The sequence below is a fragment of the Trachypithecus francoisi genome, unplaced genomic scaffold (genome assembly GCF_009764315.1).
Source record: "Trachypithecus francoisi isolate TF-2019V2 unplaced genomic scaffold, Tfra_2.0 Lachesis_group15, whole genome shotgun sequence".
Taxonomy (NCBI): domain Eukaryota; kingdom Metazoa; phylum Chordata; class Mammalia; order Primates; family Cercopithecidae; genus Trachypithecus; species Trachypithecus francoisi.
The window spans coordinates 2078038-2092512 of NW_022681460.1; the positions used below are offsets into that span (position 1 = coordinate 2078038).

The 14475-nt window shown below is 49.1% G+C and overlaps 2 protein-coding genes across 4 annotated transcripts in view; one reads left to right on the forward strand and one right to left on the reverse strand.

Annotated features, from left to right (window-relative positions):
- SMOC2 (SPARC related modular calcium binding 2) overlaps window positions 1-14475 on the reverse strand; it is a 222244-nt gene that overhangs the window by 62368 nt on the left and 145401 nt on the right. For all 3 annotated transcript variants that reach the window (XR_004442684.1, XM_033234195.1, XM_033234196.1), the window contains exon 8: window positions 6068-6254. Coding sequence is in view for 2 of the 3 variants with exons in the window: in XM_033234195.1 (XP_033090086.1) it covers window positions 6068-6254 (187 nt within the window). In the remaining variant the exon portion in view is untranslated. The remainder of the gene's footprint in view (window positions 1-6067; window positions 6255-14475) is intronic.
- LOC117096865 lies at window positions 3263-10445 on the forward strand. Its single transcript, XM_033234197.1, has 2 exons — window positions 3263-3494; window positions 7135-10445. Exon 2 carries the CDS (start codon window positions 8444-8446, stop codon window positions 9350-9352), a length of 909 nt encoding a protein of 302 aa, XP_033090088.1. The 5' UTR covers window positions 3263-3494; window positions 7135-8443; the 3' UTR covers window positions 9353-10445.

Here is a 14475-nt window from a genome sequence, read left to right on the forward strand (position 1 = left end):
GGTATTCCAGTCCCATAGTGAGTGGGCCCACTCTGTTCTCTGGCTTCTACCAGCTCTCTAGCTGCTCCCCATCGCCCCTCCCCTATGACACCCCCAGTATTAATCTGTTCTTATGCTGCTGTGAAGAAATACCTGAGACTGGGTAATTTCTAAAGAAAAGAGGTTTAGTTGACTCACAGTTCAGCATGACTGGGAGGCCTCAGGAAACTTACAGTCATGGAGGAAAGCAAAGGAGAAGCAGGTACCTCTTCACAGGTGGCAGGATGGAATGAGTGCAAGCAGGGGAAATGTCAGACACTTATAAAACCATCGGATCCATGAGAACAGCAAGAGGGAAACCACCCGCATGATCCACTCACTTCCCACAGCATAGGTCCCTCCCGCCACACGTGGGGATTGTGGAAATTACAATTCAAGATGAGATGTGGGTGGGGACACAGCCACACCGTGTCACTCCCCATTCAAACACACCAGACTCATCTCTCCCAGGACTGTGCACTCCCTGCCCTCTGCCTGAAACAACCCTCCCATGCACTGTGGCTACAACTACCTCCAGCATCTCAGCCTCAGAGAGGCCTGTGCCGGCACCCTGACCTGCCCTCACTGGGCCCAGCCCTGGTCGTGCCCCACCACCTCTACCATCTTTGTGTCTACCACCTGTCTGTTTGCATGAGGAACCAGACCCTGCAGGCTGCCTCCCCTTCCACGTGTGTAACAAAAGCAAGACTCTCTTAGCCACAGACCCTGCTCCAGGTGGCTGTGGGTGCCAAGAGGGTAATCCTAGTCCAGCCCTGGGTACTGAAACAGGAACCACAACAGGTCCCTTCCCCTTTTCTCCCCAGCCCAGGGCAGGTGTGGGTCTGGGTGTTCAGTGATATTCCGGCCAATTAGGGTGAGGCAAAACCACCGCAGGTGGGTGGGGAAGGGTTTTCTCTGCTGACAAAAAGAAAAACAGTCTTTCTTTCTCCAAAATACATGATCACTCCTACATATGATGCCCTAACAGCTATGACATAAACAAGCCACAAAGCACCCCAGGAAGAGGAAGACGGCAGAACAGACGAAAACAACAACTACCAGCCCCTCACCCACAACGATGTCTGACAATTATGTCTCTGAACTGCTGAAATCGTCCAGAACTTTCCTGTCTCTAGAGTTGAGTGAGAAGTACATTTTGAGACTAGGTAAGCTTGAGGGCTTTCTGTTGGCAGCAAGGTACAACAGTTCTGGGTCTGACACCCCCCTGGCAGAGTATAAACCGCAGGAGACGTGGGGCTTCTCTCTTATTCAACGCTATTTCCTCAGTCCCTGGAAGAGGGTTTGAATGTTGTTGACAATCAGTATTTGTGGTGAATGAATGAATGAATGAATGGAAAATAATAAAGGTAAAATCACATGCCGAATCTAAGGAGTTGTCTCCATTTGTTTAATTTCAAGTTCTTTCTGAAACTCCAGGAAGACGGAGCTGCCCTCTTCTGTAGGCAGAAATAGGGAACGGGACAGCCAGAGACTTTTCTTTCTACCGTGAAAGCAGGATGAAGTCCAGGCGGAATGAAACCAGCAGCGATGGATGGGAAGAGAGGGGTTATTGTGTTTCTAGCCTATCACAATATTGGACGTTGGCAGGTTCTTCAGGGACAACGTTATAAATGCTGATCTCATAATTTCAGAGCCAGTTTGAGGAGCTCTGGGTTTGACAGCTTAAAGATTTTCATTGGCGTGTGTAAAACAGCGTCTGCCAGCGGTCTCCATCTCTGTTAGAGGGGCCTCACTGGGGGCTGGGGCTGCCCCAACTTATATGCACAGCAAACCAGCCAGCGCTCTAAGAGACGCAGAAACATTGCTTCCAAGAGAGGTTTCTTAGGCAACAGTACTCCCTGTACACCTAGGCACAGAAACTAAAACAATCTTGGTGCAACAGGCGTTAGTCAGCTTGAGCCCCTGGAAACTAGTTTCCCCTACAGATGTCTACCGGTGACACTTGATGACAAATTTGGAAAATAATTTAGGAATTATTATATAATTCTCGTACCAACACCTTGAAAAGGTTTGTGTTCTCTTCAGGCCCTGCAGAGCACATGGGTTTGAACCAATCCCCCATACATCAGCCCCGCAGAAGCCAAGCCTCAGCCGCTGGCCTCAGCACCCCTGTGCAGTGTCGGCTGAGGGGGGTGTCAAGAGCAGGCGGTCAGTCAGGGCGGCTGGACGGTGGAGCGCCGGCCAGGAAGGGGCGGCACTCATACCCCGGTGTCATCACACTCCCCAAAGCAGGACTCCCACCGGGCCAGACGGTGATGGATGGACCCGATCTTGGTGAAACAGGCATTAGTCCCCCTGAGCCCCTGGAAATTACACAGTTTCCCCCACAAATGTCTACTGGTGACACTAGATGACAAATTTGGAAAATAGTTTAGGAAGCATCCAAATGCTCATGCCTAAGCATCAGAGGTGACATCAGTGGCTACATTTGATAACATTTAAGAGATAATATTTTCATAGATTTTAAAACTATTTTTATATAAATCTAGGAAAAATCAAAGTCAAATTCATGTTACAAAGAGCTGCAAAACCATTTCTACCCACGGTTATACAATTTCCATGAACACACAGCTCTTGTTCTTCGGGTGCTACAGTGAAATCCCTCACGTTGCTCCAACTCACACAAAACTCGAGTGAACAAGTTATTTTTGTATTTCAGACCCTCGAATAACTTTCATTGCCCTTGTCTTTAGCACAGTCTCACTTTTTCTAAAAGTGATGAATTCCAGGCACACATGTGTGAATACCATAAAAAGCCATCTTGGACAATCGGTTCTTTCAGCTTATGAAATGCTGAGCTCCCTTTGCCAAAATAAGGAGCAGAAGGAAGTTGCCACTGGTATTTGATGCTGTCCATGTTTCCACCCTGGCACTGGGCCCCAGAGCCACTTTTTAGATTCTGTCTGGCCAGAGTGAGGCAGAGGAGCCGGCGCTGCCTGTGAAGGCGAAGGCCCTGCTGCTCTCCACCTGCCATTCGGGCGGTTTTGGAGGCCATTAAAGAAACGGTTTCCTCCAGCTTCCAACAGCTAAAGTGGAATTTCGCTCTTGTCGCCCAGGCTGGAGTGCAATGGTGCGATCTTGGCTCACTGCAACCTCCTCCTCCCAAGTTCAAGCCATTTTCCTGCCTCAGCCTCCCAAGTAGCTGGGATTACAGGCATTTGCCACCACACCCGGCTAATTTTTTGTATTTTTACTAGTGATGGGGTTTCACTATGTTGTCCAGGCTGGTCTCGAACTCTTGACCTCAGGCGATCCACCCGCCTTGGCCTCCCACAGTTCTGGGATTACAGGCGTGAGCCACTGGTCCGGCCCAGCCACTGGCTTTAACAGGCACCTCATGCGCAAGAGCAGAGGATCCCCCGGCCCAGCCACTGGCTTTTACAGGCACCTCATGTGCAAGAGCAGAGGATCGCCCTGCGCTGGGTGGTCGCGACTTGGAGACCCGGACCATCCAGGTGAGGAGGTGCAACACCCCCAGCTGATGGAGAGACTGTGCGAGTGTGTGGGGAGAGTGTATGTGTGAGTGTGGGTGTGTGGGTATGTGTGAGTGTGGGTGTGTGGGTATGTGTGAGTGTGGGTGAATGTGCATGAGAGTGTGTGGGGGAAGTGTGCGAATGGGCATGTGTGTGAGTGTGGGGGTGTGTCGGGGGAGTTAGTGTGGGTGTGTGTATGAGAGTGTGTGTGTGGGTGTGGGGGAGTACGTGTGTGGGTATGAGTGTGTGTGTGTATGAGTGTGGGGGGAGTGTGTGAGTGTGTGTGGGGGGGGAAGTGTATGAGTGTGTGTGAGTGTGGGTGTTTGGGGGATTGTATGAGTGTGTGTGTGAGTGTGTGTGTGTGAGTGTTGGGGAGTATGTGAGTGTGGGTATGAGTGTGTGTGTGGGGGGAGTGTGTGTGTGAGTGTGGGGGGAGTGTGTGTGTGTGAGTGTGTGTGTGTGAGTGTGGGTGTGGGAGAGTGAGTGTGGGTATGAATATGTGGGGGGGATTGTGGGGGGGGAGTGTGTGTGTGGGGGGAGTGTGTGTGTGGGTATGAGTGTGTGTGTGTGAGTGTGTGTGTGTGAGTGTGTTTGGGGGATTGTATGAGTGTGTGTGAGTGTGGGTGTTGGGAGAGTATGTGAGTGTGGGTATGAATATGTGGGGGGGACTTGGGGGGGAGTGTGTGTGTGGGTATGAGTGTGTGTGAGAGTGTGTGAGTGTGGGTGTTTGGGGGATTGTATGTGTGTGGAGTGTGTGTGAGTATGGGTGTTTCGGAGATTGTGTGTGAGAGTGTGTGTGAGTGTGGGTGTTGGCATATGTAAGTGTGGGTATGAGTGTGTGTGTGGGTATGAGTGTGTGGGGGGAGTGTGTGTGTGAGTGTGGGTATGAGTGTGTGAGAGTGTGTGTGAGTGTGTTTGGGGGATTGTATGAGTGTGTGGGGGGAGTGTGTGTGTGTGGATGTGGGGGATGTGAGGGTGGGTATGAGTGTGTGGGGAGAGTGTGTGGGGGGGAGTGTGAGTGTGTGTGTGGGTGTGGGGGAGTACGTGTGTGGGTATGAGTGTGTGTGTGTATGAGTGTGGGGGGAGTGTGTGAGTGTGTGTGGGGGGGGAAGTGTATGAGTGTGTGTGAGTGTGGGTGTTTGGGGGATTGTATGAGTGTGTGTGTGAGGTGTGTGTGTGAGTGTTGGGGAGTATGTGAGTGTGGGTATGAGTGTGTGTGGGGGGGAGTGTGTGTGTGAGTGTGGGGGGAGTGTGTGTGGTGAGTGTGTGTGTGTGAGTGTGGGTGTTGGGAGAGTGAGTGTGGGTATGAATATGTGGGGGGGATTGTGGGGGGGGAGTGTGTGTGTGGAGTGTGTGTGTGGGTATGAGTGTGTGTGAGAGTGTGTGAGTGTGGGTGTTTGGGGGATTGTATGAGTGTGTGTGAGTGTGGGTGTTGGGAGAGTATGTGAGTGTGGGTATGAATATGTGGGGGGGACTTGGGGGGGAGTGTGTGTGTGGGTATGAGTGTGTGTGAGAGTGTGTGAGTGTGGGTGTTTGGGGGATTGTATGTGTGTGGAGTGTGTGTGAGTATGGGTGTTTCGGAGATTGTGTGTGAGAGTGTGTGTGAGTGTGGGTGTTGGCATATGTAAGTGTGGGTATGAGTGTGTGGGGGGAGTGTGTGGAGGTGTGTGTGAGTGTGGGTATGAGTGTGTAAGAGTGTGTGTGTTTGGCGGATTGTATGAATTTGGGTGTGAGTGTGTGTGTGTGGATGTGGGGGATGTGAGGGTGGGTATGAGTGTGTGGGGAGAGTGTGTGGGGGGGATTGTGTGTGTGGGTATGAGTATGTGAGTGTGTGTGAGTGTGTTTGGGGGATTGTGTGTGTGGGGGGCAGTGTGTGTGGGGGGGGGGGGAATGTGTGAGTGTGCGTGTGTGTGAGTGTGGGTGTTTGGGGGATTGTGTGTGGGTGTGTGCGTGGGGGGGGGAGTGTGAGTGTGCGTGTGTGAGTGTGTGTGCACATCAGGGATGTGAGGGTGGGTATGAGTGTGTGGGGGGAGTGTGTGGGGGGGAGTGTGTGTGGGTATGTGTGTGTGAGTGTGTGTGTGGGGGGAGTGTGTGTGGGGGGGAGTGTGTGTGGGTATGAGTGTGTGGGGGGGATTGTGGGGGGGGAGTGTGTGTGTGTGAGTGTGTGTGTGGGGGGAGTGTGTGGGGGGGATTGTGGGGGGGCAGTGTGTGTGGGGGGAGTGTGTGAGTGTGTGTGTGTGAGTGTGTTGGGGGATTGTGTGTGGGGGGCAGTGTGTGTGTGGGGGGAGTGTGTGGGGGGGGAAGTGTATGAGTGTGTGTGAGTGTGTTGGGGGATTGTGGGGGGGCAGTGTGCGGGGGGTGGGGGAATGTATGAGTGTGCGTGTGTGTGAGTGTGGGTGTTTGGGGGGATTGTATGAGTGTGGGTGTGTGCGTAGGGGGAGTGTGAGTGTGTGTGTGTGAGTGTGTGTGCACATCAGGGATGTGAGGGTTCTGCTTTCCTGGTTTCCACGCCCCAAAGCCTCCCGTGGTCGCGGGGGTGGGTGCGGCCTGTTTACCTTGTGGATGTGCCGGGAATGGGGCGCCCGGTGTCCACCAGGACGCACCAGCAGTACCCCGTGGAGGGGTGGCACTGCACTGGCTTGTAGAGGCCGCCGTGCGCACACTCAGGGATCACCACGTTGTCGTTCTTGGGCTGCTTGGCTTCCTCCAGGGCAGACTGGTGCTCTTGGTCACAGGATGACACTGCGGGGAAGAAGGCAAAAGGTGAGCAGGATCCGGGGACGTCGTCCCACATGCAGAGCTCCTGGGAGGCCACAGAGAACTGCCAAGAACGGTGTGGTCCTCCTTCGCCCCAGGGGCAGGAGGGCCTGCCCGCGCAGGGGGCACAGCGGGAGAGGCGGAAGCTCACGCGGCTCCAGTTCCCGCAGCGGGCGCGCTGCTGTGATCCCGGAACTGTCAACAGCGCCCCCACCGCGACGGACATTCCTGCTCAACACGCAGCACAGCTCACAAGTCAGCACGGGCAGCCGACTGCCTGGGAGAGGGGATCCAGGAGCAGTTCTGACGCCCGCGGGACTCCTGAATGTGACCAGGCAGAACCAGCCCTGTGGCTGGAAGTCTTCTCCGCTCCCTGCTCTGAGCCACCTGTCATCGAGGCTGGAGACTCCTCAGAGCGGGCCCCAGGGCAAGGTCGTGTTTAGACTCCAAGGCTGCCTGTGTGATCCCTCTGCCCTCATTCTCAACATGCGGTTCATCGCCCCCCCCCTCCCCCCGCCCCCAAAGGAGAGGATGACTTGGAAGAAAATCTACTTTCTCACCTGAGGCCTCCCCAAGGTCTGACTTAGGTTTAAGCAGAATAGGTGCACGCTATCTAAAAGTTGTTCATCCCCAAATCGTGAAAATTTCCACTGCACTATTTCCAAACCAAGCTTTGTTACTGAAAACTGGTGAAGAATAATAATGAGGTATTCATACTCAGCCTGTGAACCAGGCATCGTGCTACGTGAATACCGAACTCACTCACATGCAAATAAAACAATGACAGAAATTCTAGGACCTCACATTGCCCCGTGCAAAGGTTGGTCTCTTTTTGTTGATAAACTCGGTTTCTCCTTGTGTTTAGGTATGTATGTCTGACATCCACCTTCTGCCCGAAATAGATAAGCCAGGAATACCTGAGAATGAGTGCATGCTGGCAACCCCCTCCTGACTGGCCCTCACCTGGGGGAAGAGCGGGAGCATCTAGGAATGAAAGACCAAGTGACCTATTGGTGGCTGCAGCAGGAACACGCAGGTGGAGCGGCAGGGGCAGCCTCTCTGCTCAGCCTGAAGGAAACTCGGGCTGGAACGTCAGGAATCTCTCCTACTGTAAGTGATTTTCCACAAAGGGTGCTTTAAGACTGCTTTGAAGCTGATTAGCTACAGTGTATAGTTTATAGGGCTTTTATGACCCTGAAGGTGATATCAGACAGGTGGGACACATTAGGAAGCTGATAAGAGCTGCTCAGCACCGCCAAAGCTGGCGTGGTAAGTCCGTATCACAGCCCCAGCAGGAAGGATTGTTCTGGGGATTAAAAGCGATTATAGGTGCATTGTGGCGTATTGACACAGTTCCACAAATGTTAGCTATTGCTTTATTTTTCCAATGCTAAAAGGATGGCTGGCTTATAACAGGCACTCAATACATTTCTTTTGAGATAATAAATAATGGTGATGGTATTAATGGAAACCACCCTGATTTTAGCATATCTAGCAATTCTGTTTAACATCTGAGGATAATCAGATACATAATTTTATGATTAGTCCATTACTGACTATATTACCAAATGTTATTATTAGATTTTGTAAAAGCATATAAGTTTTGTGTCTTCACTGCAAGAATGTAAAAACAAATGTTACCTTTTGGACTCTCCCCTATAGTTCTATTCCAAAGTGACTAACAGTCACTTTCCCCTGGTGATCTCATACGCTGTACTCAGACACTTGAAAGAGAGGATGATAAACATTAAAGTGAAGTCATCGTGTCTGCTCAGATCAACATTTTTTTGAATAAGCTCAGAACTCATGGGTCATTCAAATCTCACAATAGGTGCTCAAAATCCGTTTAATGAACAAGAGAAGAAGCAGAAAGAAATCTGTCAATGACTGAAATTTCATATGATTCTGTCTTATAAGTTCTGTACTTTTTGTGGGCTCCAGGTTTTGCTCAGCAAATGCACAGATGCATAAATAAAACCCACCTCTGGGTTATAGTAAAGAGGCTTTTGCCCCAACGATAACAAGGAAACTGGTAAGAAATAAAAAGGACAATGATTTACATTTCTCTCTGAATTGCTCAGTAAGTTATTTTAGGTCGTGGAAGAAACTGAAAACAGCAGGGGTTGCGCTAAACGTTTCTGGAGGTTGTTGCTTTGCAGAAATCCTCAGAGCACATGGTGCATCACTCAATGGAACTGCGTCTCCAGAGAGCAGCCACTGAGGATGGTGGGAACTGCCTCTCCAGCAGCACCCTGGAAACTCAGCACCGCCGTGTTCACCTGGCACCTGTTCATGCCTCTCCAGCAGCACCCTGGAAACTCAGCACCGCCGTGTTCACCTGGCACCTGTTCATGCCTCTCCAGCAACACCCTGGAAACTCAGCACCGCCGTGTTCACCTGGCACCTGTTCATGCCTCTCCAGCAGCACCCTGGAAACTCAGCACCGCCGTGTTCACCTGGCACCTGTTCATGCCTCTCCAGCAACACCCTGGAAACTCAGCACTGCCGTGTTCACCTGGCACCTGTTCATGCCTCTCCAGCAGCACCCTGGAAACTCAGCACTGCCGTGTTCACCTGGCACCTGTTCATGCCTCTCCAGCAGCACCCTGGAAACTCAGCACTGCCGTGTTCACCTGGCACCTGTTCATGCCTCTCCAGCAGCACCCTGGAAACTCAGCACTGCCGTGTTCACCTGGCACCTGTTCATGCCTCTCCAGCAGCACCCTGGAAACTCAGCACTGCCGTGTTCACCTGGCACCTGTTCATGCCTCTCCAGCAGCACCCTGGAAACTCAGCACTGCCGTGTTCACCTGGCACCTGTTCATGCCTCTCCAGCAGCACCCTGGAAACTCAGCACTGCCGTGTTCGCATGGCACCTGTTCATGCCTCTCCAGCAGCACCCTGGAAACTCAGCACCGCCGTGTTCGCCTGGCACCTGTTCATGCCTCTCCAGCAGCACCCTGGAAACTCAGCACTCCCGTGGCACTTCTTCAGAAATTTTATTCGTGCACAGAATTTATGGTGTGATGATCCAGACACGAGACACTTTCTTTGCTCTATCCAGGGACATGCTGCATCTATAGAAATCATTCTCGAAAATTCTTGAAACGTCTCTCTTGAAGATTTTATGTGATGTTTGAAAGCTTATCATAAGCAAAATAAGATGGATTAAATCAACCTCTTAAAATTTGATGAGGATGATATAAAATATCAAAGCTATTATAGCAGAGTCAGAAGAAACCTCGTGTTTGTTTATATAAACATCGTGGTTGATGAAGGCTGTTAACCCATGTAGTTTTATCTGATAAACCTGGCTCCATGAGGGAAATTCAAACTCATTGGAGAAATGCAATTCCATTTTCTTTTAGTAAGGGCCACAATGGAGGCAGAAGATCTTTAAACAAACTGATGATGGCTCTTGGGAAGAGAAGGCCACAGAACATAATTTCCACAGGTGACTGTCACCTCTCCCCGGGACATCCCAGAATGCAGCGTTCTGCAGGCAGAGCTGACTGGGGTGGTTCTCTCTGGCAGGAAACAAGTCCTTATTCTATAAAGGACTTAATCACACTGGTAGAGGGAGGGAGGAGAGGTGAATCCGCACATGACAGGTCCTGTGTCACTATAGCACAGGAGATTTCCGTCCTGGGAGGCGCACGGGGCAGTGACTCCAGGAAGGAGCCCAAGGAGGAGGAGCTCAGCGATCCTCTAGAAAAATGCCCTTGAGGCCTTAGGAAGCATTAAGGGTGCAGGAAAAAGGGAACTGAGTGAATCTGAAGATGGAGAGAAGCAGGATGGCAAGGGTAGAGACAGGGAAATAGGGAAGGAGAGGCTGTTCCCAGGATCGTGGTGGAGTCACCGGTCCACACAAGGACCACGGGGTGCATTACACCGAGGCGGAAATGTCAAGACACTTGGCTCTGTTAAGCGGGGACAGGGAACCAAAGTTAAAGTTTTCAACTAATCATATTACTATTAAGTTATGTTTGATTCTAGATGGAGCAGGCGAAGCTTCCAAAAATGACCATGGATAGAGAAAAATAAAGCTAGAAATTCCGGAAATAATTCAGAAAAAAAAAGTAATAATGAATGATTACAAAATCCCTATTGCAATATTCCATTTTAATATATTAGATGAAAACATGTCACTTTTCTTTCCTATTCAGAAGGCCCTTAACTACATCAATTTCTCATATAACAAATGTTGAGGAGTTAATGTATAAAGAAAAAATAATCTGAAAGAAAAAAACATAAATAGAAGCAGTTCCGATACGAAGGCATTCAAGAGGCTTTTAACGCACACATACATATATATAATATATATTACTTATAGTGTTATTATATTAATTATATATTATATGAACAATATAGAATATGTATAATTTATTATTCTCCCAAATCACATTTTTAACCAAAGAAGAGCCTCCCATTTAGTGTATTTAAGTTCACTCTCACTCAAAGCTTTGACTTTGCCTCAATCTGAAGGTTTCTGCTCTTGCCACAGAGTCAGTGACACCCTGCTGATACTCAGAACCCATAAGGAAATGTATTAATTCTGCAGCATAAGTTCTGTAATAATTCTGTAGTATAAATATGATTGCATGGTGCTCTCTTTCATAGCTAGTTCTATTGCGTGGTTTGTGCTTTTCTAGTTCCACCAGCATTGCCTGTGTGCTCCCTGCCCTGACTGCTGTCTGAGGCTCAGATCCCCCGTGGGCCTCATCCTGAACACACTCCCGAAAAGTAATTAGCACATGGGAGACAGTCTTCCTGCATATTGTCTCATTAAATATTAGGCTAGAAACATGATTCCAATTCCAATTTACTTCTATAAATGTTGTTTTATAGAAACACAATTTCAATTCCAATTTACTTCTATAAATTCTAACTTTTATAGAAATATGATTTCAATTTCACTTCTATAAATTTTAAGTTTTATAGAAACATGATTCCCATTCCAAATTACTTCTATAAATTTTAAGTTTTATAACCATGTAACAACTTTTTTTTAAAATTTGTAGAACGCTACCTTTGTAAAGTTGGTAGAAGGTCTATTAAAAAAATATGAGTTCATTTCCCAAACTAGCATTAGATGCTTGTGACTTATAATGTGTCTGACAGTTTGTTCAAATAATCTGACAACCAAGCGGAGTTTTTAGATGATAATAAGCGGCTGCCAGACATTTATGAACATTTAAAAAAACTCTTACATAATTACCTCATTAAATGAAGTCTACTTGATTCAATATGACGACGCCTGAAACTTTTTTATAGGAAGCAAGAACAAATCACATCCATTCTAAAAATGAAATCTCCATATTTGGCCATATTTCAAGACATCGCATGCTGCAGATGTAAGTTTTTTTGGCAAGCTCACACCCTTAAGAGCTTTGCATTAACATTTGGAGAGTTATTGCTCAACTTCCAGCAGGCACAGATCCCGTGAAGCTCTTGAAAACCAGAAGTACTTGAAAGTGTCGATCTGACCACCACCAGGCCACACCTGACCACCACCAGGCCGGCTGCCCCTAAACCAATGCCACATCTGACCACCACCAGGCCGGCTGCCCCTAAACTAAATTCACACCTGACCATAACCAGGCCAGCTGCCCCCTAAACTAATGCCACACCTGACCACCACCAGGCCGGCTGCCCCCTAAACTAATGCCACACCTGACCATAACCAGGCTGGCTGCCCCCTAAACTAATGCCACATCTGACCACCACCAGGCCACACCTGACCACCACCAGGCCGGCTGCCCCTAAACTAATGCCACATCTGACCACCACCAGGCCGGCTGCCCCTAAACCAATGCCACATCTGACCACCACCAGGCCGGCTGCCCCTAAACTAAATTCACACCTGACCATAACCAGGCCAGCTGCCCCCTAAACTAATGCCACACCTGACCATAACCAGGCCGACTGCACCTAAACTAATGCCACAGAGACAGAACCCGCAGGCTGCCTCTGCCCAGTTCCAGCTTTTCCGTGTCCCCCCTGAGCTATCCGTGCACTGGCCTGGATGCCTCCCCTGGACCTGAGTGTGCCACACAGCTCTGCTGCTGTTTTGTTTTCGGCTGTTGAGCCCATTGCTGGCGGCTGTGTGGTTGACTGGTTGTCACTGCTGTTATTGTCAAGGGACTCTGAATCCCTTTTCTCCACATCCAGTCTGCTCTGGGAATACGATGCTGTCTCAGACATACCTTGTTTTTAAAGAAAAGCATATAACATTGTTATTTAGTATCAGCCAACACCTTAAGAGTTCTTCAGGAATTATTACAAGTATTGAAATTGTGCCCACACATTACCCCAATGGGCCTTAACTATTAAAGAAATGAACATCATAGTGACATTAATTCACGTCTAGTTTAGGTTGGTGGGTGCTGTTGCTGTTTTCTGTTACTCCCATCTTCTTATTTACTCCTTTTTTTTTTGAGACGAAGTCCACAGGCTGGAGTGCAGTGGCATGATCTTGGCTCACTGCAACTTCCACCTCCCGGGTTCAAGTGATTCTCCTGCTTCAGTGTTCAGAGTAGCTGAGACTGCAGGGACACACCACCACGCCCAGCTAATTTTTTGTATTTTTTAGTAGAGATGGTTTCACCATGTTGGCCAGGCTGGTCTCGAACTCCTGGCCTCAAGTGATCCACCCTTGACCTCCCAAAGTTCTGAGATTACAGGCATGAGCCACCACACCCAGCCAGTGTTTACTTCTATGTTAAGCAAATTTAATGTTCAAAGTCAAAGAGTTTGTATTTAAGTCTGTAGTAGTCATTCCAAAAATATGGCAGGTTGCACAGAGCGAAATGGAGAAAATAAAACAAGAGGAGAAGAAATAGGTTGTCTCAGTTCAGCCCCAGCCTGGCCACTCAGCTCCAGTCCTGTCACGTAAATGCTGGGAGTCACCTGTCACACAGAATCTGCACGGTCAAATGTTTGTGCCCCCTCAAAATTCCTGTGTTGAAATCTTTTCTCCCAAGCTGATGGCATTTGGAGGTGCGGCCTTGGAGCCGTCAGGAATGAGATGAGCCTTTAGAAAAGAGGCTCCAGCTGGGAATGAGATGAACCTTTAGAAAAGGGGCTCTGGCTGGGTGCACTGGCTCACGCCTGTAGTCCTAGCACCTTGGAGGCCAAGGCGGGTGGATCACCTGAGGTCAGGAGTTCGAGATAAGCCTGACAAATATGGTGAAACCCTGTCTCTAGTAAAAATACAAAAATTAGCCAGGCGTGGTGGCATGCACCTGTAGTCCCAGCTACTCAGGAGGCTGAGACAGGAGAATTGCTTGAACCCTGGAGGCAGAGGCTGCAGTGAGCCAAGATCACGCCACTGCATTCCAGCCTGGGTGACAGAGCGAGACTTTGTCTCAAAAAGAAAAAAAAAAAAAAAAAAATAAGGTCGAGGGGCTCCAGGGATCTGGTTTTTTTCCCTTCACCATGTGAGGAAACAAGAGGACACCGCTTACGAACCAGAACATGAGGAGAAGAAATAGGTTGTCTCAGTTCAGCCCCAGCCTCACCCCACCACCAAATCTGCCAGTGCCTGGATCTTGGACTTGCAGCCTCCAGAGCTGTGAGGAAGGAATTTCTGTTGTTTATAAGCCACCCAGCGGAAGGGATTTTGTCATGGCAGTCCAAACAGACTAAGATGGTGTGAAAGGAAAGGAAATGTCCAGACCCTAAAGTCATGAAAGCAAAGGGAAGTCAAGCCAGGAACTGTGTTCGGCAAACCTGCCTCTCAGTTTATTCCTGAATAAGAGGGTTACAAAGGTAAAAAAGCTACAGACCTCCCTCACCGTTTGCCTGCAGGAAATTCCCGTGAAGCAAGGACAGACAGAACTCAGTCATCCCTCTGCAGCTCACCTGAGACAGATGCAGATCTGACGGCTTCCTCCACCCCACTGCTTCACTGAGCCAGACTAAGGCAGAAGTGACTGCTTCTCTATCCTCCTCTCAGATGTACATTGTATATTCAGTGAAAGGCTCATCAGAGACTCAAAAGAATGCAACCATTTGTCTCATATCTACTGAAGAAGTTGTCCTGCCTTTCTGGACTGAACCAATGTACCTCTTACACATACCGATTTGATGTCTCATGTATGAAGCCAACTGTGCCCCAACTACCTTGGGCACATGTCATTAGGGCCTCCCGAGGCCATGTCATGGGCACATCCACACCCTTGGCAAAATAAACTTTCTTTCTCTT

Excerpts from the sequence above, each read along its gene's own strand:
- LOC117096865 (XM_033234197.1), top strand. The coding sequence starts at position 8,444 with ATGGTGCATCACTCAATGGAACTGCGTCTCCAGAGAGCAGCCACTGAG.